At 38.9% G+C, this 27,083-nt stretch overlaps 2 protein-coding genes across 3 annotated transcripts in view; both read left to right on the top strand.

Moving 5' to 3' along the window:
- The window catches only part of LOC128367585 (dnaJ homolog subfamily A member 3, mitochondrial-like), a 297,084-nt gene that overhangs the window by 201,033 nt on the left and 68,968 nt on the right, over positions 1–27,083 (top strand). The gene's annotated exons all lie outside the window — the stretch shown is intronic.
- On the top strand, positions 15,348–27,074 carry akap8l (A kinase (PRKA) anchor protein 8-like). Of its 2 annotated transcripts, none has more exons than XM_053328102.1 (13): positions 15,348–15,442; positions 16,947–16,985; positions 17,688–17,919; positions 19,613–20,216; positions 21,216–21,330; positions 21,444–21,493; positions 21,790–21,820; positions 21,911–22,013; positions 22,635–22,776; positions 23,229–23,334; positions 23,447–23,577; positions 24,031–24,126; positions 25,249–27,074. In XM_053328102.1, the coding sequence occupies exons 1-13, from the start codon at positions 15,418–15,420 to the stop codon at positions 25,714–25,716; spliced, it is 2,142 nt and encodes a 713-aa protein (XP_053184077.1). In that variant the 5' UTR covers positions 15,348–15,417; the 3' UTR covers positions 25,717–27,074. The 2 variants fall into 2 exon arrangements, with proteins under 2 accessions (XP_053184077.1, XP_053184084.1); XM_053328109.1 differs by having other exon boundaries at positions 21,219–21,330.

Genomic DNA, 27,083 nt, shown 5'->3' on the forward strand with positions numbered 1-27,083 from the left:
AACACTTCATGATACTTTAATTAAATGATCAGTTATGATTAAATTGAATGAAAAAGCTTCAACAGAAGATCCAGTGAAGACTCTCCAAGCACACTGTGAGGATTTAATGATATACTTTATACTTTATTTCATCCGGTGACATCCAGAATGAGATTTAACAGACAGGTTAGATACTGTAATGTAAGAACAATAATTTTACTTAATATAATATCGTAAATTGGGTTCTCCTATTGCATATTTCCATGTATGGGTCTTTCTGTCATTGATAACTAAATATAAAAGCTTTACAGAATCAAATCAAATCAAATCTTCCTATTACTCTCTCATAAATGAATGTCATACCCTGAGAACATCACATTATATCAGGAAGACCACCTCATACACTTTGTTTCATTTTATTTGTTAAATTAACCAAAAAAAAAAGAACAAAAAAGACCATTTTAATTGATTATTAAATGGTTTATAACTTTCTATAATGCAGTTGTCAGTAGATATGTGTTTATTAATGTATTAGACAGCAGTTATATCTCCTGTTGTAGACAACCAGAAGTGTTTGCTGCTGTATAAACAGTTAATGAATGACAATATAGTAAAACACGGCTGTAATAATATAAAATATCTTCACAGGAGAAGTTACAATTGTTAATGTGATCAATGAGGCTCGCAGCTGTTTGCACAACTGTAGTATAACTTTTTTCATAGTATAAAACTAAAAAGATGTAAATATAACTGGAAATAAGAGACAAGGTTGAATTAAAAAAAACAAAAAAACAAAGCAAATGGCATTTAGCCCAAGACAACAAAATAAGAGCCAGTAGTCCAAAGTCTCCGGTCTAACCGTCTAAAAACTAAATCATACAAACATTCACAGAATTGTGCACATATTATAAAAAAGAACAATTCTCCAGTGAAAAACAAAGAAAACCACATAATGTAATAAATATCTGTGTTGTATCAGGATAACCATCATAAGTCACTGATGGTTGACGGACATATCATCATCATCTTCATATTATCATAAAACAGTACTCGTGTTCTAGTGAGAGCTTGAAGATATTAAACAGACTCTCGATGCTGCAGAGTGAATGAGAACTTCATAACTTACTTATTATTCTTGTTCACGTCCGAGGTCAAGAGGAAACCTGGACACAGCATGTTTTAGCCGTACAATCAAATAGATTTTCCAACTCCAGAGATGAGCAATGCCCAAATAAAAGCAAATTTGAGTTCACTAAGCTCTTCCTTCAAATTCCCAGACAAAAACAAAGTTGAAATTAAAGAAAAGCTCTAACCCTAACTCCTAACTGAGAAGAAGAAAAAGGCAATTTACAATCATGTGACTAGTTTGTGTTTACATATTTTGACACATATTTACCAACATTTCATAGTCCAAGCATACTGTCTGTACTTAAAATGACTAACTATAAGATCCTGAGGAATGGCTGATCATTGTTGGCAATGGAAGAGAGATAAAGCGAGGTTGTTGTTAGCTGAGGTTTTCACCCATCATCCAACAGCAATTCCTTCACATGAGCCAATCAGACACACACAACACTTACAGCTCATCACACACACATACTGAATGTCATATATACCATAAAGGCAATCTGGACCCTTGTACTTTTTTGTTTGTTTGATTGTCGAGCTCTTCAGAAATATGACACAAGGCTGATGTGGTGATGTTGATTATTATGGTCACTGTCAGAAACCTACAGTAGTACGTCAAAAACAAAATATAGAGTTACAAGAGAGAGAGAGAGAGAGCAGTTAATACAAAAACATGACCACAAAAAACATAACGTTCAGTTTTTACTTTGAGTCAGTTTGTACATTCTCAGTGTCCATGCTTTCTCTGAAGTCTTCCAGTTGTGTCTTCATGTTTTCACACCCATCAACAGCTTCCTGACACTGATCAGCTTTGTGTATAAGGCTGTTTGTGGTCACTGAGGTTTTGAGGTGAGCAACAACATCTAGCAGTTTCCCTAACTGTGTTTCAAGTCTAATAATAAGCTCTACATCAGACTGAGCTGCTTCTTTCTGCAGATTTTCACACAGATTATTCATTTCTTCCAGCTCACTTTTCAGAGGAGCAACAATCTGCAGCAGGTCATCCACCAAATTCTGTACTTTCTTTACAGTTTTTCTTGATCGCGGCTCTGCAGTTAAACCAAGAGAAGCTGCTCCTGCTACACCAGTCATTACTAAACTGAACCCTGCAGTAAACGGAGATATAACCATCCCCAATGCAGCTACAACTGCTGCAGTAACAAATCCTGCATTTTTGCTATTCTTTACTTTTCTCTGCTTCTTTTTTACGTTAGCAGTGATCTCTTGCAGCTCCTCTACAATCTGTCTCATCCTGGGTTTACTGTTGTTATATAGATTGATAAATGAAGCTGCATGTTGAGACAGATCGTTCATCAAATCAGCTGGAAGCTGAAAATCTTCTGCATCATCCTTGCTCTTTCGTTTTTGTTCAGTCAAGGCCATTTTCAGGAAAGTTCCTCTGGTGATCTGCTCTCAGATCAGAAACAGGTTGGTCCACTTGGCTTCTCTGATGGATAAACAGATTTTTTGTGTGTCTTTCAGACGCTGTGTGTGGCAGAGGAGGTAGAACAGCAATAAGAATGTCGTGTTTCCTGCTGACAGTCAGTAAAGGGGAGTTTATGTGATGGTCCTCTCAGGTTTCAGGTTCAGTCCCACTCTGTTGCTCTGAAATCACAAGATCAGAGAAAATCAACCACAGCAGTACATGCAAACCCACAAACTGCTGCAGAGTGAACAGAAAAGATCAGGGGCTCTGTTATCGACACAAGTTAAGCAACAAGTGCAGCCTGGCCTGGTGCACAGACAGAGTAGATGTCTGGTACAGTGTTTCATGCATGTGCAGCAGCGCAACATGCAAAGGAGCTAGATAAAGGTGAATTTAGATCAGTGGATATGGTGATTATAAATACTCTCTCAACCAGTAACATCACTACTGAAAGTTGTAAAAGGGGCTATAATGAGCCCTGGAAACTTGACATCTCATTCATAAACAAGCAGAATATCTTGACCAGTCTGGTGTGTGTGTTGTCCTCAGGTGATTTAATGAGGGTAAACACAGTGAGCAGTGGATAATCGTGTCTAATGGCACTGTACTCTGGTGCAGCAGATTTATCAACAGGCTGAATTGAATCTACCTGATGACAAGAGCTCAGACAGCTGCTGCTCACACAGGATTTTTTATTCTCTTAGTGGAAGCTGAGATCTCACTACTGTTTAGGATAAGGGCAAAAATATCTTTTGTGCATGTTAACATCAATGTAATATTTTAATGAATTCCATAAATTATTTTTAGCACTAAATGCTCTACCTACAACATCTGAATTGCTGCTTATAAGTGTGTTTAAATACAAAATGAATAATTCAATTAATAATATTATGCATTATATATAATAATAATATTATTATATACCTGTCTGTCCATCTCTCAGTGCCTCAGATAATAAATGAGTGTAAGGAGGGACACAGGAGCAGCTGCAACACCTTCATTACCTTCTTCTTCATTAGCAGCGGCTGTGTGGACCTGAATCTCCCGAATTCTCTAATAGACCCTGAAACAGAAACATCCTGAGTGGACTGACAGAAAGTCAGTGGAAGCTGAGCTCAGCCAATCACAGAGCCAGTCATCAGTAACCAGGTAGACTCAGACAGATGCTGCTCACACAGGAACTTTAATACACAGACATCTGGAGATGCACTCAATCAGTAATCAACACTTTGTTTATAAAGTATTTCCAAAATAAAGGTTTAGAGGAGGAAGTAAGGAGAGATAATGAGCAGAAAAAATGTTTGTCAGAGTGTAACTATTTATTTGTGAGGAGAAACAAAGTTATTTAAAAGTTTTACATTTGTTCGGATTCATTGTTAAACAGTTCAAATCTCAGTGACAGCTATTTTGGGGGTTGTTTTAATGCTTGCATATGAAGTGTTTTCAATCTGACATTGATAATCACACAGTTCAGTGTCAAAACTGTGATAAGAGCTCTGAGCAGGAACGTCTGTAAGAACACAAACATTTACACACAACTTTACACAATGATAACAGTGATAAATCTCACCTGTTTGTGCAGATACAGGCTCATTTACATACCGTCACGTCCCCAGAACACCAAATATGGACATCTTCCTCTGACAGTCCTGTAGTCTTAATGTAGAGTTACTGTTGTGAGCAAACAAGACAAATAAAGATGAAAAACCTGAAACACAGTGAGACAGTGGTGGTAAAGTACATTTACTCAAGTACGGCACTAAAGTGTAGATGATTGCACAGGTCAGGTGTTGGTTCCTGCTCTAGACTTCCGGCTTGCCGCACCTCCTGAGGTTCCAGGGGCATGGGAGCGTGTCATAGACTGCCCTGATTAGGAAGCTCAGTCTGCTCTGTGGCATTCTCCAGATGTCTGACCAGCTGATGCACCTCTGCACAGCAGCCTCCTATTGCATCCAGTCTCCTTGGCTGCCCTGGGATATCGCCTTTATGTGGAAGCGTTCCTGCTCTACCCTGGTGACTTCGTTCACCACCATGGTCTTGTGCTGCTTCTTGGTGGCTTTCGACCAGAACTGTTGCAGAGTGTCCCAGCCTAGGCCAGCCCGACCTGTCTGGGTTAACCCCATCACCTCCTTGTGTTGCAGGCTAGTAATGGCATTCTCCACTTCAGCGGCCACTTTCCACTTGCGGCCTGTGCGGATGGTGTTTCTTGCACTTCTTCTCCAGCACAAGACGTGCCTTCTCCTGCTTGTACCCAAGGCTGATGGATTTCAAAGGGAGCTCCAGCATGTTCTATCCAAAGAGGCCTACGTCTGAGAAGCAGCAGGGCAGGCCCATGGACTTTCTAATGTAGCTGTTGGCTAGGCTGTCCATCTTGCTGACCTCTGACACGGGGACCTCACTGACCTTTAGAGGCCACATCACACGTTGGTATAGTGTATGCTGGTAGCACCACACCTTGTGCTTCCCTGGTAGCTGGCTTAGGTAGATCTTTTCTAGGCCATCTGTGAGTTGTTGAGCTTGCTTCCCCACCTGTATATTGGACAAGTCTGCAGTGTACTGCGGCCCCAGGCTTTTGAGTAGTCTTTCAGCGAGCCGTGGAATTGGCTCACCTCCTGCAACAAAGATGGTCTTGTCTTGGGTCACTCCTTTCCTTAGCGAGAGACTCCTTGACTTTGCTGCCTTTACTTTCATTCTTGCCCATGAAATCAGCTCGTCTAAACGCTTGAGGAGCCTTGCTGCACATGGCGCAGTCTGCAGGATGCTCGTTACGTAATCCATATAGCTCCTCAGCGGTGGGAGCCTCTCGCCTGATGCCTCCAACGACCTGCCTGGCCCCTCTGAGGATGACTTCAAAGGCTGTCACAAAAAGGATGGAAGAGATGGAACATCCCATGGCGATTCCACGCTCCAGCCGTTGCCATCCAGTCGTGTAGCTTTCCAGGCCAAACGCATGTGCACTTGACTTTAAATGAAATGGGGTTAGGGTTAGTGACAAATTAAAAATTAAGAACAAAAAGAACATTACATTAAAGTAAGATAGAAGCTTTGGAGTCATGTGTAGGTGTGTGTTACGTTATCAGGACTTTTTTAATATCTTGGGGAACTTGTGTTGTGGAGTTGTGGATTGACCTTTGACCTTACACCGATGTGCAAATGTCTGCAAAGTTTCTTAGGTTTTGATCACAGTGATGATAAGTCTGGTTTGATAGAGGTTGGCCTCATCCTCTGATATTAACTGAATATGACTAAGCTCTGTGGTCTGTGTTTTATGAAGATGTATTTTGCTGATCATTTGCAAGTCAGTGTGAAGCAACAGCAAACTGTTGCAAGGAAGTGAGATATTTCCATATTTGGTAAATGTGTGAGGCTGTGGAAGAGATGAATTGTGTGGATTATTATACTTAAACAATATTTTCACTTTGAGCAACATTTACATGAAGAGATTTTTTTTTCTAGCTGGTTTGACTTAAAGTTATAAATTAGATCACAGCTGATTTTGGTTGTTTTGTTTTTTGGAGATAATTTGATTCTGTTTGCTCTCTAAAATATGTGACTTTATTCTTTGCATTAAAGGTAAATTACCCTAAATATCATTGTTCTGGGGTAATACTTGCATGCATTCATCTGGACCAAGGGGATATAAAGCGCATGTTCCAAAGACACGTAACATCAGTGAGATTATATCAAAAGCTTCCTCTCCAAACTTTTCTACACCACAAACCAACCAAACCACACGTACCTTCATCACTCACCACTCCATGATGTTCTACTCTCATTCTCACTCAGCAATATGTCACAGTTTAATAATCATATGCAATACACTATGTAAAAATATTATAAAGAAGAAATGTGATTATTGCTTAAGTGTGAAGGGATTAAAGTGTCTGTGGATAGCATCAACATTAAGTTCCATGACGCAACTTTAATGATTTCAGAGAAGATTAATTAATCTCCACAACAGGAAGGAAGATGTTTTTATGTCAGAGCTGCATGATGTTTATCCAGCGACTGCAGTCCACACCTACCTGCAGTCCTTTTAGTTCTCTCGGGCGATCACTTTGCTAAACAGATTACAATTGGTTGTGACTGGTAAGTGACATTATTTATTTATTATTTATTTGGGTTTTCTTCTTGGACAGGCTGAATGCAGACGTTATGAAAAAGGCCGATACAAATAATATTATACAATATTTTTTTCTGACTAGAAGCTGAAGGACTACAGAAGCCATGTTGTTGGCAGAAGCTGTCTGTGTGTTTGTGGGTTTCATTCTGGTCTCAGGTATGAATTATGGTTCCCTTTCTGTACAGTGATAATGTATAAAAATTAAATGTACAGTACATGTGATATATGATTATTAATTGTAATCTGTAAAAATCAAAGGGGAAAATGAGCAATGCTTTACAGAAATACGGGGGTTATTGTTATTTATTAAAAAAACAAAAGAAAGATGTCATGTCATGTAAGATTGTCATATAAACTACCATCATGAATTCCCTTAAATGTCCATAATTTTCAGTATATGATACCATAATGATGACTAAACATCCAGTATTTAAAGGGTATAAAATGTGTCTACGTGTTTACTAATGAAAGCTTCTGTTAAAGGGACTCAGGAGCAATCAAACTGCTTCTGTGCCTTAAAAGGTTCATCAGTGGATCTGCCCTGCTCAGCTCAACATCACACTTCAAGCATGAAATGGTTCACTAGACAGTGGGATGGCAGCGATACTGTTTACAGTGAGCTCTCTGCAGATGGAAATCATGTAAAGTACAACATGTCTGAAGAGATTCATCCAACTCTAACAATCGAAAATGTGACAGAGAGTGATACAAACAAGACTTACTGTTGTACAGAGAGTGTCAAAGACACACAAAACTGCTCAAAAAGTGGATTCCACCTCCATCTTACAGGTACAGTGTTTGTCACTAATGTGTTACTTTAAGAATGAAATCAGTCTATGAACTCTCACGTTATTCACCATCATCTCAGACCTGCAGGTGAAGGTGATTCCTGCCACAGAGGGACAGACAGTATCACTGATTTGTAGCTCCAGCTGTGGTCTGACTGAAAACCCTGCAGCCTACATCTGGTACAAGAACAGAGAGTTTCTCTATCAGGACTGGTCTCCCTGGTACCAACAGCTGGTCAGCAGTGAGGAAGCAGTCAGATACTCCTGTGCTGTCAAAGGCTACGAGCATCTCAGAGCTCCTGAAGTCTCAGTGGGTGAGTGACAACGTTACAAAATCCTTGGCTTAATATGTTATACTTTCAAGAAAAACTGGTGGATAAATCTTATGAGTATTATTAAAGCTCAACATAAAAAATACTCATGTTATTTTGTGTTTTGTTTTGGTTCAGATTCTGTCACATCGACCTGCTTTACTGTGACCTACGCTGACAGAAGAATGTGTCCTAATAACCAGGCATTGGATAAGCTCTGCTCCATCACATATCCAAGAGGTTAAGTATCCACAAACATACAAACATACCTCTAAATATATCACAGTGACTGATTTATCATCTCCCAACAGAGGTACATATTCAGCAAACTGTCAGAGACTCCAAATACCGCACACTGACCTGTGCCACCAGCTGCCCTACCACTGACCCTCATACTGCCTATAGATTTTACGATTGGGGCAGTCATTCATACAGCACCTGCGGGAGTCAAGACATTACAGTGCTTAACTCAGATTTTTATATGAAAATATCATGTGGTATAAGGGGAAGTGATGATCTGCGCTCTACTGAAGTCTGTGAGTATAACCCAATTTAGGTCTTTTTTTGTACTAATATTACAACCTAAATAATGTTCAAATATCACAGTGGATACACAAAAGAAAAGAAAATGCAATAGATCATAAAGTTGAATTTTTGTCCATTTCTGTTTTGATATTGGTGTTATTTATCAAATACAACTAATTGTTTCGATGTCGTGATCTTTCAGTGAGGTGTCTGTTGATCCAGTTGTAGCCAGTGTGCCTTTTTAATAATGAAGTCTTCCTGTGTTTGTTATAACTCCTCTTACCTGATTAGATACTTTCCAGTTTTTTGTGACATAATATAATTCAAGTAGAGTCTATTTTGGCTTCTTAAAAACTGTAAGTGCCAAATTCCTTCTTTTTGTTATGATTCTTCTACTGCAGCGTTTTATTACCAAAAAAAAAACTGTAAAGATATCTCATTTGTTTAACTGACTTCAGATAAACTGTTAAATACATTCATTTTTCTTCAAATGAGGACTTATATTGAAAGGGGATCCTCTAATAACCAGTATGAACAGCCAGCAAAACCTGTTTCAGTGATCATTTGGGCTCCTTAGGACAAATTAGAAAAAATGTGACTGGCTACTTTAAACAACAGAAATATGTTAGGTATGTTTTTAATGATTTTTTTTGTCCGTTTTATTTTTCAGGCATTAAACCCAGAAGATGCCGGACAATTGTTTATGACCAGAGGAGAGTCTGCGCCCTGGAAGGCACTTCAGTGAACATTTCAGCTGATAACACATGGGGCTCCAGATATCATGCGTGGAATAAAATAGAGACAGGTGGTAACAAGCCTGCTGAAAGTGTGATCAAGGAACATTGGATAGAGAATCATAATGGCGACCTCTTCACCCTGACCATCAATAACCTGCAGAGGAATGATTCAGCAGACTACGTATTAATAAAAACTGGGAGGGAATATTGTAACAGTTGTGATTTACCTGGAGTGACTTTGGTTGTCACAGGTAACTCTAACCTAAACTAAACTCCCTGAATATCTCCGCTCGCTGTAAACTAGCAGCAGTCAGCAGATTATATGTATTAATGTCTTTACTTTGCTTAATGAGAAAACACTTGGAACTATACCACACACTGATGTATTTTGTAAGGATGCATAATTGCTAGTTGTGTTGGCAAATTCAGATCAGAAATGTCTGAAATATTACTACAGACACCATGGTGATGTTGGAAGTACACAATCCGATCTGTGGTGCCATTTTTAACTTTTCTAAAAAAAAACTAATTTAAGAGATCAAAGGGTTAGGATTAGGGTTAGGGTTAGTTCACCTGAATGTTTAGTCCTGGGTAGAAGCCCTGCAAACTGCTTTTTCTATTGTGCATTAAACAGGTCTGAAGTCTCTTTTTTTATTAATTGATCTTTTAAACCTTCTTTCAGGCCTGAGAGTGACATTTAAACCTTCTGCTGTGGTGACAGAGGCCCAGAGAGTCACACTGACCTGCAGTGCCAGCTGTCCTCTGACTGACACCGTCTACATTTGGTACCTGAATAGTCGACGTCTGACGGAGCCAGAGAGCCAAAACAAACACCTGGTTCTAGACCCAGTCACCATTCAACATGCAGGAAACTACTCCTGTGCTGTCAACGTTTCCCAGTTCATCAGCTCCAGTGAAAAGGCTCTCACTGTCAGACGTGAGTGTGGTTTGAAAACACTTTTACAGTTAAAACTAAAGCAAATGTTTAATATTTATATAATATGTTTTTTCTATTTTTTGGCATTTTGCTTTGGGGTTGTGGTGGCTGGGAATCGAGCTGTGGATTTTGCTGTTAGACAGTATTCACCTTAACCATTAGGCCACCGAGGCGCCTCATGTCTAATAAATTGTTTTAATGAAAACATCATTCACCCACGTTTAATCTTAACTGTATATCAAAAGATATAAAATAGTAGATTGCAGTGACAACCAAACCACCACAGACACTTTACCACTTCACATTAGGCAAGGCAGCTTTATTTATATAGCACATTTCATACACAATGGCAACTCAATGTGCTTTACATAAAACAAGCATTTAACAGTAAGAAAGAAAAAAAACATAAAAACATGTAATTTGAGAAATAAAAATAAAACCCAAACATTAAAACACAATTAAACCCCACTAATAGTAATACAAATATAAAATAAAAAAATTAGTGCAGAAAAATAGAAAGAATAGAGCATTAAATATAAGGTTGTAGCTTAAAATAATGATTTGCTTTAAAATCATTAAAAGGACAGAGAGTGCAAATGAAAGATTAAAATGTAAAGTGCTTTAAAAAAAAGCTCAATTGTAAGCACAGGAGAAGAAGAAGTGTTTTTAACCTGGATTTAAAAATGTTCTACATTAACTTGAAGGAAAATAAACTGTGGAGATTATAATTACAATAAATGACTAAAGCCTACAACATACTTACTTACTTTTCATTGTTGTGAATTATGTTATATTGGTAACTCACATCTCATATCCATCTGTCTCCAGCTCGAGAGAAATCAATAGTGATAATGAACGCAGTAAAACTGATTTTCTTTGGTCTGGTCCTGTCTGCTGTGCTCCTCTACCTGTGGATGAGGTAAAATACTTTCATTGTCTGTATTAAAAGTCTTGATTTAATGAGTCTATTCTTAGTAGTAATTATTATTAACATAATCTGACCATTAAAATCCAGAAAGAAGAAAACTATGACCCCTGCTGGTGACACAGCAAACACTGAACAGGTGAGTGCAAACGGCTTCAATGAATCTGTCAATTAATGTGTTTCATTTGTTCAGTCTAAAATAAAATGTTTGACTTGTTGTCCTCAAGTCAAGGAAGGAAGAAGGAAGGAAAGGAGGAAGGAAGGGAGGAAGAAGGAAGGAAAGGAGGAAGAAGGAAGGAAGGAAGGAAGGAAGGAAGGAAGGAAAGGAGGAAGAAGGAAGGAAGTAAAGAAGGAAGGAAGGGAGGAAGAAGGAAGGAAAGGAGGAAGGGAGGAAGGATGGAAGGAAGGAAGAAGGAAGGAAAGAAGGAACGAAGGGAGGAAGAAGGAAGGAAAGGAGGGAGGGAGGAAGGAAGGAAAGGAGGGGGGAAGAAGGAAGGAAAGGAGGGAGGGAGGAAGGAAGGTATGAAGGAAGGAACAGTCAAAACAGACAGGGTCAATTTGACCCGGGAGGACGACACAAAGGTTAAATGTTATTTGTCCACAACTCAAAGATATTGTGTTTAGTCGGCAATTAATTTTTTATTGAGTGATTAAACAATGAATTGATTCATGGCTGCAGCTCTAGTGTCTGTTTTCTCTGCTCTGCCCTCCAGACGTATGAGAGCATCTCACTCAGGGCCGTGAATCCTGCAGCACAGAGAAAGCCAGCAGAGCAGCAGGAGGACACTTTGTAATGGTTCACATAGAGTATGAGCAGGGTCGAGAAGGTTACAGATGACTAGTTACCCTATTTAAAATGTAATATGTAATGTCATTATTTCAGTAATCAAATTTATTACATTTGAATACTTTCTGATTACTTTTCTATTTTTCAAATGAATGTTTTCAGCTGTTAGAGTGAGTGATTTATAAGGGAGATCATTCCTTATGAAGCAAGATGTATCTCTCATTTGAAAATGTATTCATTAGGAATATAGATTTTAGATATTTGATGAAAAAAGTCAGAAGTCTGTCATGGGCTTAATTGGTACTGTGACTCCATTTAAGCCCATGTGTCCTCCAAATAAGCCCACGTCATGATTTATTTATAAAAGATTAAACACATATTGATTTCAAAGAATTGAAAACAGCAATATATGTATTCAGTAACATTTTGAAATATTGAACAATGAAGGAAAAAACCCGTCTGAGCAAAAATCTTAAAGGTCTAACTTCACATGTAACCTCCTTTTGTAATCATCAACATTTTCATAAGTAACTTTAATTTAATTACACATAATTAAATTATGTAATGCCGTTAAATGTAACTATTTACTCCCCAACACTGCATTTCAGCTCAGAGTATGTTGGAGGTCATGGAAGTGTCAAAAAACCAGAGATACTTGTCTTTTATCCTTTCTGACATCTACTTCCTGCTTTAGCCAATACTGCTGGTTAAACACAGTGTTCATATCTACAGTTATGATCAGTTCATTAACGCCTACCGCATGTTTAAAATGCTGATATTAGTTCAAGTTTCTCAAATGTTCTTGTTAACTTCCTGTCAAACAAGTAACCGCTGCATGCTCCTCCCACCATTTGGTTTGTTAGTTTTCTTTTTATATTTTATCTTTTAATGGCATTTTTTTCTTGTTATGATTCTTGTTGATTTTTTTTTTCTGACAATCATGTTTGATACTATTTATGTCATATTCTTTATACTTTGGGGATTACTTTAACCCTCTTCACATAGTATTGTATGTTTGTGTTGCCATGAACAACCTGATTAAAGTGAAATTAGAGCAGAAACAAATTTAAGATGAAACTTTTATATATTTTACATTTTTGAATGGTATGTCTTTCTTGTTATTGATTATACTCTTATTTGTCTCAATATAATGTCTGATATAATTACAATACAGTTGTTAATCATACATAACTGTGTATTAAACCTTTTATTATTCTTCCTGCATTGATCCACTTAGTTTTCACCACAAAATAAAATCAAGTTAAATTACATCAAACTGATTTCCTTTCCTTTTTTTTTTTTTTTTTTTACTAAACCATACTCTATTTTTAGGTTTTAATGCAGTATATTTTCTCATTATTGCTTATTTTCTGTTTGTCTTACAGTTATCTGTCTATCTACAGTATGTCTGATATAATTACAGGTCATTGAATATAATAGTTTTTATACACTGAGGATAACTTTGTATAACCCTGTTGCCATGTTTCCTCTTCTCCACAGATACGAACAGTTTTATTGCGCAACTAGGTGGACTAGTTTGTCTTTTTCAACTTAAAACTCTTCTCAAAAGATTTAACACAACAATACAATTAATTAGCTTGTGCAATTATAACGCATCCACTCCAAAACTTGCAACACCAGCATTTGTTTGACTCATTTTCCTCCTATAATTTCTTTTTGATTTTTTCCTCAATATAGTGTTATAGTATGCATTTGAAGCACATCCATAGACATAAATGAAATTCATCATCCAGTAATTAACGAAACCTTAACAAATCCTAAGAACAACTGGTATGACAGGAAGGTGGAATGAGACACTATAGGCTCTTGTTTTTTACCACAAAGACATTACTTTCTCTTTCCAATTATTTTGGAGGTACATCTTCCATTTCCACCCAAACATTTTATTCCTGAGAGCTCCCTAATTAGTTGCTGTCTTTCCACGTTCGCTGTCCACAGGAAAGAAAAGTTAAGCCCTGAAACAGAATAATGGAGGTGGCAGAACATTAAACCTTAGCAGCTGAGACAGAGAGGAGGAAGAGGAGGATGTAGACCTTCAGTTTATCATGACAGGTGGTTGACATATCAGTTTTTTATCACTCATCCTCCACCAGGACCCAAGATGGTGACATACCAGATGATTTAAGCTCCCCGAGTGGAAAAGCAACATTGAATCAGAGCTGAACATGTTTTTTCTTTTCGTCTTTGTGTGGACACTGTTGTTGTTTGGCAGTGAATGTGGCGTGAATATAAAGCACCTCCATCCTCGCCACTCCATTACTTGCTTTCTGCAGTGCTTCTCATTATAGCCTCTTCCCCTGGGAGTGCAGGAATCACATGCACTCTGACTGCAGGGCTATTGTGTTGGATGGCATTATGCTACTGTGTGTTTATATAAGATAATAGCACTTAGAAATACTGAGAGCATGCAAAAGTAATGCACAGAGCATTTAAAATCATCAAAATCTGTTGGATACATAAGGGTCAGTGACGAATAAGGGTTGGTAAGATGGGCAATTTAACAGTGTCTTAAAAAATAGTTTTACTAGCTGATGAGTGTAGTGTCATAACTCAGGTCATTTTGAGTTTGGCACACGATTCTCAGCTTTCTGGTCATCTGGGAGTAAATAAAATGTATGACAGAGCATTGCACCATTTCTTCTGGCCTGGTTTGAAGGAGAATGTGGTTGCTGGCAAGCTGAAGAGAATCTGAGTGTTGCTCAAAGTAAGTTTTTTGACCCTTTAATCACTAACTTATGGTGGGGGTGTTATGTACTGCTCCTCTCTTCTCCTTTTCTTAGTAATTTTATTTATCTTTAGAATAACAGACTACACCTCTCCTGCACCCATTTCACCATAACACTGCTCTGATAAAATCACCACAGATCAGTCATGCATCCATGCTATCATGTGGTAGGCCTATTTACATATTTACAAAGAGACGATGATTAATAAGACATGAACATTTTATAGAAAAACTTGTCACATTGTGTCGGAAAATGTAATTTAGAAAGTCTGTCTCACACAAAACAACTAGTGTGTGTTTCTTCACTGCACAAATCAAGTCAATTTTTGTATGACAGACCACAAAACTGCCTCAGGGGGTTTTACAATCTTGATTAGCAGGCCACAAAGTGCTGTGGTTGGTTTGTATCAATGTGTGGGGGAAACTGTGGGGGGGAAACTAGCGAGAATGAGTAGTTTCAGTGGCTGTATTAATCCTGCCTTGGGTGTACCCAAAGAACTTGAACCTTGGTTTGCACCTCTTACCTCAATAATGATGGGGTTGTTTTTGATAATTTGGCCTTGTGGATATGACATTTTCCTAAAAAAATAAAAACAATGTTACAAATATTCTTATTTGAAGTATTGTTTAAAACATAATCCTTCCAAAATGTTACACAAAATGAGCAATCACAAAATAAATGAAGAACATCCTCTTTTTCAATTTGACAAAAAGAGCATTTGTCATCTGATTCTAAAAATCTAGAAAGGTAAATATTTGTTAGATAAATGTTGTGTAAAATTTTCAAATGGATCATCTTCTCTTTTTTTTTTTTTAGAATCCAATCAGCGCCGCTTTACGTCACTCGTGCGTGTGACGTACGATGATGATGCATTCCCAGTCACGTGATTTGCGTCGTACAGAGGAGCGTCGCTGCTGCGTCTTGTAGTCCAGATCAGCACCTCTCTGCTTCAAGAAGAAACCACCGGGGCAGCTTGTGTTGACCGAGTAACGCACAAAAAAAACATGGACAGCAGAGGCTACGGTTCTGGTAAATATAGTCTGGTTGTTGAGCTATGTAAACTAATGTCCAATATAACCTGTGCATATATATATCCGTCTTGGCTGCAGTCATTATCGTTTATTAGTTATCCGGTTAGCCGCATGCTTTGTTACCCACTAATGTAGCTTAGCATCCGTGCATTTACACTGTTAGCTGTGCTGTAGCAGCTAGGACAGATTTTCAGCTGCACAGCAACCAACCCACACACACATTCACAGTTGCCTGTTATGTAAGAAAACATAACCTACATGTTGTGGCAATCACGAATCGTGTAAAAGTCTTAAAAAGGTATCCCAGGGCCTTGTTAGCTAACTTGAAAGAAACACGGCGAGTTAGATGACTAGGTTAGCCACTTCACCGCCAGGCTATTTTATTTGAGCTAACATTGAGGAGTGTGATAGCCCATTGTTATGCTGTTGTGTGTATGGTGTGTTAGCTCGCCTTTGCTAACTAATGATAACCATTAAAATGGAGTCAGTGTGTAGGGGAGGGAGGGGGAAAGCTTGCACTTTAAAAGGCTAGTCTATAAAATGGCCGTCTCAGCAAAAAATGCCTCCAAAAAACTTAATTTGGCTGCAGCCTTACTGTCATTAATACTCTTCTGCAGCTGTTTTTGCATTCACCATTTTCAATATGCCACCAAACCAGGAAGCGATCAGGACGGGTTTTACCATTCACTTTTTCCTGCTATAAAACAATAACCAGGTTAGGTGCTCCAATAAACCTTGCAGTAGGCTTTTCTAGCTGCAAACATTCCTCCTATAGAAGATCCCTTATACAATGCTCTTAAAATGTCCTCCTTCTGTGCAAAAATGTATTGAAAAGGTTATCTGGAGCATGATGTGAAGCTTCAGTCATCCAAATATATCAAACCAGGTAGATATCTTTCAATGTTAGTCCTTTTTAGAGCCAACGTTCCTCTTTTTGTTACTATACTTCCACCCCAGCTCAACAGGGAACACAAAGAGGGACATTGATGGTAAAAAAGACAGTAAATGTGGCAGATATCCACCTGATATGACTAATTCAGACTGCTAAAGCTAAGCATAAAGCTTCAGATAAACTTTAAATGTTTATGACTTTGTAGACAGACACGCTATTGATTTTTGATCACTTGAGCATTTAATTGTTTTTACCAGCCAGTATTAAATCTTTTTATTTAAATGGGTAGTCTCATATGAATCTCTCTTTCAAGAGAGACCTGTATACAAGAAGTTTACTGATAGATGAACAGACAATAAGAGAAACAACATGCCAGTACAATCTTTTAAAAGGTTCGAATGAAATAAGAGAGTTCAGTTTTAGTATGAACAGGAGGAATGATTACAGTAAACCCTTCTCAAATGTCGTGTTGCTTTTGCTTCATAATCTGTTCAGTCATCCATACAGGCTGATGCCTCATTGATAACCAAATGTATTCCCTGATAAAAGTTTGAAATGTCATGTTATTTTTGAATTTGCATATATCAATCTTTTCCCTCTCGTCTCTTAGGTTACTCCAGTTGGGGAGGCGGAGGGTCGGGAAGTAGAAGTGAGTGAATAAGTCATCCATTGTCCGTATGATCGCACAATTGAAGGAAACACATTGTGATGCCAGCTCTGAGTTACTGTAGAGATCAAACTAGAGCCGGTTTATACTGACATGATTTCACATGTGTAACAGTGTGTGTGTTTTTATTACTGGTGTTGTTTTTAACAGTTTAACTAAACTAGAGAGATGAGAGATTAATGTCTGTCTTAGTGAAACAACAAATCATTTTACTCTATTTGACAATTGATGATTAACATTTGACGTTATCATTTCTGATTATCCCTCACATACTGTTCATATTGTCACTCATAATTAGTCTCTACACAGTTCAAATTCATAAATCCCCCATTAGTTATTAATAAAAGTTTGATTAATCTTAAAAAAGACATTCACAATCACTATTTTATGGTCCAGGAGAACATTTTATTGAATATGAAGAATTTAACATGTTTAAATGCTGATTTTGGATTTTTTTTTTTAATGGATTTTATTCCATTTTTGTAAACTGTGGGTCATATTAGGAAAGGTCCAGCTAAAAGAAATGTTTATATAGTGTTTTTTTAATGTAAAAATGGGTCACATTGGACCCTGAACAGTATGTAAAGGTTAAGGGACTAGTGATTTAACCTCATTTAACCTTAACGTATAGTATGAGATGGGACATTTGTCATATTCAGGTCTTCTAATTCCTCACCGCATTAGGTTCTGGGAGCTTTGACCTGTATGGGGGAGGTTATAAGGACTCCATGTCAGGGCTCGGGGGATATGGAGGAGGAGGAGGAGGAGGAGGAGGCAGCCACATGAAGAGAGGTCTCTCGGGAGCGTCCCTGCTCTCATCCACAGGCACACATGCAGATGCAGTCATTGCCAAAATCAACCAGCGCTTGGACATGCTCACGCAGTTGGAGGGGGGTATGAAAGGGGGTCGAGACAGGTAAGATTGTTTTATTTTGTTTATTTATTGGCTCCATACTGTTTTCATCAGCCATCAGATACCACAAACACATACACATTATAAGAGTATTACATTTCCCATTTAGTGTCTGTCATGTTTAAACATTTATGTGGTAGGTTGAGAACTCCCCTCGTACCCGGACAATAAGATAAGATATTCCTTTATTAGTCCCATATTGGGGAAATTTACATTATTGCAGCATCAAGCAGATGGCAAGAAATAGAAGAGCATCATTAGAACGAATAAAGAGCAATAAATAATGAGTAAGTACACAAGCAATATAACGGATAGACAGTAGTATTAAAGAATAGTAACATGTCCACAGTAGTATTGGTGTCAAACAATAATATACCTGAGTTGATACTGTTAGTGCACATATATGTATTTAAAGACACACATATATAAATATCCAGCCAGTTAAATGTTGCTTCTTTTTGTTTTTTTAGACGAATCTGAATAAAGGACCTTGGTAAATGTCTGCACTGATATTAAAAGACACTTTGGCCTTCTAATGCTATCGGTATTTGGTAAAAGTCATTCCAAGTTTGGGATTGTGGAGTTGGCCTCGTTGTAGAAAAACAACTATGTGTAAAGAATTGAAAACCAAGACCAATGTGGCGATAGACCCAGGTTGTTGTTGTTCTAGAGCGGAGAGGCAGTATAAACCTGTACTTACACACACTGCACATTTATCCTTGGTGAAACTATGTATGCCTCAATTCCTATTTGTGGTGGAGGTGAAAGTGTGAGTTGTTCACAGGTTGCATTTGAACGCCTCAACATCTGACGGAGCTTGATTGCTCTCTTTTTTTTTTTTTTTTTTTGCTAAGTTCTGCTCTGTCTGGAGAGAAAGTCTTGTCATAGAAGTCATGAAAATGCATGTCCCTCCTGCTGGAAGTACAAGTACAGACCAGAGTCTCCATTTTGTATCAGATTGGCATGCTTGCACGTGAAATCAGTCCTTCCATACCTAGCACTTCCTGAACATTGCCTTTTGTCTTGACTTTGTTTTCATTTCACACACACACTTTTGTTTTTCTCATCCATGTGACCTAACCCCACATTCTGGCTTTAGGTTACACAACAAAGATGAGTTGACAGGTGTTGGCCTGATATTACTTTTGCTGAATTGTTTATTGAAGGCTGCCAGCTATATCTACTAAAACACTCTTACCCCTGGAAAAAGCCCAATTTGTGTTTCAACCCCTTTCTTGAGTATTTATTATAATCCAGTCACTTCCCATGATATTGTCCCTCTTGAATCTGTCTGAAGACATCATTGGTTCTAATGGACTGTGCTCATGTCTGTTTCACAGCCAATCCTTTAACAAGGACTAGTGGTTAAAAGACACTACAATTCCCCTCCTCTGCAGATACTGTTTGACCTCCAACAAAAAATGTGGTTGGATGAGTTTCTGAAAATGTAAAGATCAGAGGAAAATTCGGTATTATATAATACAATACCACAAACAGAGTGTTAACTTATTTTGGATCACCAATTTCTGATCTAATGAGGTTTATGAAATAAAGCTGGGAGTGACAAGAAAATAAATGGAGAAAGCGAGACCATGGAGGAGAAGGAATAGCAGGTGGAGAAATCCAAACCTGACTGCCTTTCTGCCTCCTTTGCTCTCAGCTCTTTATCACCCCTCTCCCTCCCTCCCTCCCGCAGGTTTGACCAGTACGAGTCTTTCGACTCGCGTTCCTCCGCTCTCTCCTCCTCCCGAGATCTCTACAGATCTGGCGGCAGTAGCTATGGTTATGGCGATGGCCGTGGGGACAACATGCTGTTGGGTCAGCGAGGAGGCTCGGGCTTCGGAGGGGGAATTGGGCTAGGGGGAGGAGGAGGCTTCGACAGCCCTTCCTCTTCCTATGGAGTCGCTAAAATGCGACAGAATATGAGGGAGTCCTTCACCAGTGGCCAGGGAGCAGGTTCTGGAGGTGCAGGATGGGCTGGAGCAGGCCGACGTTCCCCCAGAAGGGGTGGAAGTGCTGGGGGTCGAGGAACTGGAGGAGGGTTTGGAAGCCGCAGGTCAGACCCCACTCCATTAGGAGGAGGAGGGCGGGGAAGCGGTAGTGGTGGCCAGTCCCACCGTGGCCATTCTCCAGGAGGTGGTAGAGGCAAGCTCCCATCCCTCCTGTCCAACCGCATGTACCCTGAGAGTGGGGGTTTCCATCAGGGTTCCACTCAAGGGCCTCACGACTTTCCTGGGAGGCATTTTGGAGGGGGCCCACGGGCCGGCCGCCAGCGAGGCCGCAAGAGACCCCTTAACAAAGTAAGTACCTCCAGCCAAATTAGGAAGCCCTCTTCAGACATTGGGCGTAAGTTAAGCCCTTTCCGATCCCCTCCTTTTTTGTATCCTCAACCAAATGGCAAGTCAGCCTCATGTGCTACTACCTGCTATGTGCCACCAAAGCAGTTTGTCACAGATAATCCCAGACACACATTTGACGCATCACTTGCCCTTCCATCTCCGTCCAGCCCTTATTCAATGTGGTCAGAAATGCCTCATGGAGCTAAACTGCCCCTTTTGAACATTAAAGGCAAGTGGTACTTCTCCCTGCCCCATCCCTGTTCTTGTTTACATGCGTCGGTATCAAATGATTTGACTCGGGGGAATTATATATTGATTTATTTAGTTTAAGGTTGGTTAGATTTAAATGTGTTTTAAAAGTGTTTTTGTTTGTTTTTTTGTCTTTTGGGTAATCTCACAATAAGGGTAATGCGAGTGATAAGGACATGCCCAGAGAAGGAAGACTTGTGAAGTGTACTAATTGGCTTTTAGAAGCATTAAAGGTACCCTGTGGAGTTTTTGACCTCTAGTAGTCCTGAGATGATCATTAGGATCAGTGGAGGTAAATATAAGTATTGGATTTGGTACAGACAGCCAGTTATTTAAGGACTCTGATCGGAGCCAAAAAACTGTATTTAGGACATCTGTATTTAGTAATACTACGGAGCAGCTTCATTATTAGTGAGTCCCTCAAGCACCAACATGAAGATAGACATGTAGAAACACTGTTTGACTAACAGGAGGCGCTAATGTCTCAAGAAATGTGCAACAATGTGCCACTAATGAAGGCTGCTAGCTAATGTTTTATTAGGAATGAAAAGCATTCATCATGTTGGTTAGAACTTATACTTCATTGTTTACCAAAAAAACTCCACAGAGCACCTTTTTTTTTTTTTTTAAATTTAGAATTCATTAATATGAGTTTTTGGTTTTACTTCAATGTGTTTTTGTCAGAGTGCAAATTGATTTTGTTGACTGTAGCAGGTGAAGCCACAGCGTGAACCCCAGAAGAAGAGAAAGCAAACGCTGAGTGGAACCGATGAGCCAGAGTCAAAGATTAACAGGACTGAGAGTGCAGGATCAGAAGCTACCCAAGGTAACTAAAAAAAAAACAAAACCCCAACATCAAATAAAACCCGCCGTATTACCAGACGGACCACGGCCTTTGTGCTGACTTTGGCTCATGTTAGTATGTTTTTACTTCCGCAGAGCAAACAGAGAAAAACGGTGATGACAGTGAATCAAAGGCTGCAGCTGCGGTGAGTAAATCAAGCTTGTTTGGAGACTGTTGACTCGCTCAGCATCAAATCATCCTTATTGTGCAATATCAAAAAAAAATTTCTGGCTTTATTAATCCTTCAACTATGTTTATAAAATAGCAACTGTCTAATACATGGGTTATATAATAAATAAGCTATGGCAAGATTAATTCATACAACCAATTTTATAAATATAGAGTTTTTATTTCTACCAAACAGCACAAACACAAGCTGGCTCTGATCTAAACCTCATCATTTTATACATGTAATAAATATCGCAATGCTTTTCTTCACAGGAGACAAAATCTACTGCTGATGGAGATGATGGTGAGTTTAACTACAGACTTTTTCCACTAGTTGTACTGTTTTACTTCTCATGGAAATTGTGGCATTAACACTTTCTGTTCTTGTGCTCAGCTGCACAGAAACAGGAGGATAGTTCCCAGGCGAAGAAAAAGAGCCCAGCCCAGGGTCAGGACAAGCCCCCGAAAATGAGGAAGAGGAGGGGCTTCCTGGAAAGGTAAGAGGGCATAGCATAGACCCCGTTTACACCTGGCCACCCCGTTTAAATGACCACCAAGACGCATTGTGATCCATCACTCTAACCAGGGATGCATTTGACCACATATCTTTGTAGTGTAAATGCTAAAGCGTCCCTGCCAAGGATATAACAGGAAATGATGTCATCACCGCAGCACATGGTGGTTGTCTTGATGAAAAAAGTAGCACAGATGAACATGGTTGCAGTAATCTAAATACTTAGAATAGCCTGTACATACATTCTTGAAACATTTTTTCTTAGCTTTAATGACAAATCTGGCACTTGTTTGATGTGATAACTGTGCACGAGGGTCTTAGACGATTGTAGGCAGCATCAACATCTGGACACAACTGGTCAGCTCGAGACACATAAGAGGCACTGCATGTTAACAACAGATATAAATAGATGCTTAGATACTTAAAGGGGTTTTCAGAGGTGCGTGCTTTCATTCTTAGAGAGCGTGGGATGCATCCATGTTTCATTTGACCTCGCTATTCCTATAGTTTTGTTGCAATCACAAAGCTAGGTTTCTATAGTGATAAAGATTGTTTCATGTGCCTCTTTCCTCATGGGTTTTAATACTAAGATTTTGTATTTTAGGGTGATGTTTGCATGCTCTGTGTGCAAGTTCCGTTCATTCTACAAGGAGGAAATGGAGGCTCATCTCGAGAGTCGCTTCCACAAGGATCACTTTAAGTTCCTTTCCGGCCAGCTGTCCAAGCCCACCACAGACTTCCTCCAGGTGATTTGAGATTTGGGTTACATTCACACCATATGTCACACTTACAGATGCTCCAAAAACAGATTTATGGCCTTAAGCCTTTGCTCTTCGTAAATGCACTAAAATAAGAGTGCAGCTTTTTGTGCATTACATATATGGTTTTCATGGCAGGGTTATTGTGTTGAATGTTTGTTGTATTTAAAGATGTTGCTGGTTTCTTTTAAAGAGAAGTTCCACCAAATGTTGTGACGTCATTATAAAATAACACTCAACTTCTGCTTTAAGTGATTCATGCACGTCGAGGTTTTGTGGTTATATTAAATACAAGCATAGTAAACTTAACAGGAAACAAAAACATTGGTTTATTGTTTTGTACATGCAGCAGGTTTAGTAGAGTAACTGAGGTTGTGCGTGCGTGTGTGTGTGTGTGGGGTGTAAACTAACACAAACTTTTCCCTTTTTGTGCTTTCTAGGATTATCTGCAGAACAAGTTTAAGAAGACAGAGCAGAGGGTTAGTCAGTTGGAAAACCACAGTGCTTCCATCTGCCAGATGTACAAAGAGCAGGACCTCACCAGGGGTAAGCAGCAGCAGCTGTGTGTGTGTGTGTGTGTGTGTGTGTGAGTGTGAGAGAGAGAGTGGAAGAAGTAACCTGATGACTCATCATGGATATTTCTCACACTTTTGTGCAGATCTCGGTATGGAGCACTTCATGAGGAAGGTGGAAGCCGCCCACTGCGCAGCATGTGACCTTTTCATTCCAATGCAGCCTCACCTGATACAGAAACATATCAAGTCACCTGACCATAACTACAACCGCAAGGTACGGCCCATTGACAGAGACATTTTAATAAATCTGTTGGAATTAACATTGTATGAAAAGCTACAGACTGAATGTGAGGAAGGCAGTGAACATGACTAGAACCTGTCTGACTGTGTCAAATCCAGTTTCAATACATGTTTGTTTTAAGTTATAATTGATTGTTAAAATGTTAGCCTCTGGGGATATAATTAGAGTCGTAGAAATGACTGCAGTCAAACATTTGTATGTGATCTTTCAAAATTAGCCAACACAGTCTTTTTGTTTTGGTGCTTTAATTTACTGTAAAAGTCATAATGATGCAGGATAATATATGGTTAGGTGGGTTCAACTGCACAAAGATGCACCAATCCAATTACTATCACACCCCTGCGGCCAACACTGGATGATGTAATGCTTGTTCCTTGAATGTTTTGTCTTATTTATGACTGGGAACTGTCCTTCCTGTGATTCAAGGGTATGATGGAGCAGTCCAAGAGAGCCTGTCTGTCCGTCGCTCGCAGCATCCTCAACCACAAAATCATTGGCAAGAAGCTGGAGAGTTACCTCAAGGTATGTGTACATGGACTGGCAACCAATATGCATGTTCTGAATAGCGTACTGGTGCTCTTTTTAAATGTACTAATATAACATCAATATATTTCTATCAGAAATAGGAATGAAGATGAAATTTGTGGTCACCGTGTCATTGCTTGTTTTCAGCCACAGTAAAAGTGAAACCAGAACAAAGCCCTAAATAGTTTCATCACATCACACTTTGGATGCATTTCAATCTTTTAAATTTGAGTGTAAATACTCTAAACTCATAATAATGGTAAAAATCAAATATTTATCATAATTATATAATATTTGAAAACTATATTACCATTTCTGTTCTATTGTGATGATAATAATAGGGGAGCTAAAATGACTGAAGTGCCCCTGTGTGCTATATTGTGCCATTTTGCTTTTAACTGGCAGTAAAAAAAAAGTGTAATGGAGCGCAATTCTAGTATAAATGACACCATGAAAGCACAAATTAAACCAGAGCCATGCTTTTAATTGCATCGCTCATCTAGCAGCAAGTAAAAGATGAGCAATTTTGGAGGAAATAGGCTGATTATTTGGGTAATGACGATACAGTATACGCTAATCTGATTGCCCTTTCATCTAAAACAATTCTACAGTATTAAACTATAGGCTTTGGTGGAGAGTGCCACTTAAAAGTTGAAGATCAATGACGTGCTTTGTAGTATCAATCAATCCAACTTTATTTGTGTAGCACTTTTCATTCATCGTGATGTAACACAAAGTGGTTGATATAGTCAGAACAAACAAACGGGGGGGAAATCATTAAATATAGGAACAACAGAGGTAGGATAAAACTGTTAAAATAAATAAAATAAAAGATTAATGAAGGAAAGAATGAAATAATGTCACTATAAAATAAAGTGGGTAAAACCAGAAATGTTAGGAGTAAAAGAGTAAAAGTAATGAAGTAAAACAGACATAAAAGGTGGGTTATGAAAAGATACAATAAAGTAAAATAAAATAAAGAGGATAGTCCAAGCAGTAAAACAGGCTAAAATAGAGAATAAAGGGAGGATGGAGATGGGATGTTAAATTTCAGATTTCCATTTTAACTCATTATGAACAGAAGAAACATAGTAACAAACCTTCTTCCTTTTCTGTTAGGGAGAGAACCCGTTCACTGGTAACCAGGACGACCAGGATCCAGAGGACTCCATGGTGATGGACGTGTCCGAGTTGGAGTTAACCAGCGAGACAGCAGACGGCCAGACGGAAGCGGCGCCAGTTAAAGATGATGCGGACCAACAGGAGGTCGAGGGTGAAGCAGCAACAGAAGCACCAGAGGAGGCGGAGGCAGAAGCAGAGGCGGAGGCGGAGGCGGAAGAAGAGGAAAAAATGGAGGAGGGGCTAGAAATGGAGAGAAATGAGGATCAGGGGAACCAAGAAGAGGAGGAAGGTTTTGAAGTGGAAGAAGAAGAAGAGGAGGAGGAGGGATATGTGGTGCACGATGAGATTGGAGAAGATGGATTACCGGGCGAGCAGGAAGCAGACGAAGAGGAAAGAGTGGAGGAGGCAGCAGAAGCAGCAGCAGAGGTTAAAGAAGAAGAAAAAGAAGAAAAGAAAGACGAATGACTTTTGCACCCTGTTGTGACTTGTTGACCTTTAAAATCAGTCTGGACCAGTCACTGACTCCCACAATCCCATTCAGCCCAGTTTTATTGCCAGGCACAGTACTGAAAACTACATATTTTGCTCTTGAAATTTGTCACTGTCTATTGAGTCTCAACTTTAAATAGTTTTTTGTTTTGTTAAAGAAATAGTTTGACATTTTGGGAAATCCTTCTGTTGGCTTTCTTGCAGAGAGTTTCATGAGAAGATGGAATAACATAGTGTTTTATTTATGCCTACCATCTCTCTTTAGAGGAGCTGCTGAGTGTATTTTTGAGAACTAGGCTAGTAACTTTATGTATGAGGTGGTTTGTTACACAGAACCATCTGAGAAATCACACTTGGAAACTATTTTGCAAAAGAGTACGCACTTCCAAAAAAATACCTGGCAGGTGATTGGACGATCCATCTGTCCATCACCGTCTTACGTTGCCAGGCAGCTGGATTCATGAAGGTCACGCAAGAATCCTCATTTGGACGTGGATTCGTCCAGCAGCATGGTACTGTTAAACCGGAAACACCTCGGCTACACTTTATTTTTATACAGTATGTTAGCTACACACAGCATGGCATGGCTGTAGTAATGATGCTACATATGCTAACTAGCTGCTAGTTGCCACGTAAGCTGGTAAAATGGATCCTTTTATTTTTCTTTGTGTCTGTGGATTGGTGCTCCCGTCACTGTTTTAGTTGGTAATTTTGTTTGTTTGATATTTTTAAAACTTATTTCGGGATGCTCACTCTCAGTTCTGTTATGTACTAACATTTGGCACCAATTAATATATTATAACCTTAAGTAACAAGTACAGTACCCCATGCTAGTATGACATCCATAGCTTTTATCTTGCGATGTTGTGAATCCAGCTGTGTTGCTAGGTAACGAGGCTTAATGGCTCTACTTCCACGCTCGGCTCGGCTCAGACCCCGTCACACATTCTCATTTAAAAACTTGGCAAGAAAAAATGCCCAAAATGTCCAGCTATTCCTTTTTTAAATACTTTTGCTTGTGCCTTTGTTCAAATTCTTCTTAATTTTAGATACATTTGTTTAGAATTGTTTAAGAAATCTTTGAGTATTATAAAGTTAATAGATTAACTTTTTTTTTTCTTTTTTTCTTATCACATGCCATAGCATTCTGTTCATTGCCAGTATTTATGATGGTGGATGGATGATGGATTGGTAAAATGTGGAACAAGGGTGGGCTTTCTATTCCTCAGACAGGGTGAATGTGTGTAGGATAAGCATGGGATAATTGGAGTGGATATCAGTCATGTATAAGACAGCTTTGTTTCACATGGTAAGAAATAAACTTGTTGAATAAATGACTGTTT

Source organism: Scomber japonicus, chromosome 2 (genome assembly GCF_027409825.1).
Source record: "Scomber japonicus isolate fScoJap1 chromosome 2, fScoJap1.pri, whole genome shotgun sequence".
Lineage (NCBI taxonomy): Eukaryota > Metazoa > Chordata > Actinopteri > Scombriformes > Scombridae > Scomber > Scomber japonicus.

What these genes read in the sequence shown, in the direction of transcription:
- akap8l (XM_053328102.1), top strand. Translation starts at nt 15,418, where the DNA reads ATGGACAGCAGAGGCTACGGTTCTG. An exon ending in ATGAAAGGGGGTCGAGACAG is followed by an intron (nt 17,920 to 19,612) that starts GTAAGATTGTTT and finishes TCCCTCCCGCAG; the next exon opens with GTTTGACCAGTACGAGTCTT. An exon ending in GCAAGAGACCCCTTAACAAA is followed by an intron (nt 20,217 to 21,215) that starts GTAAGTACCTCC and finishes TGTTGACTGTAG; the next exon opens with CAGGTGAAGCCACAGCGTGA.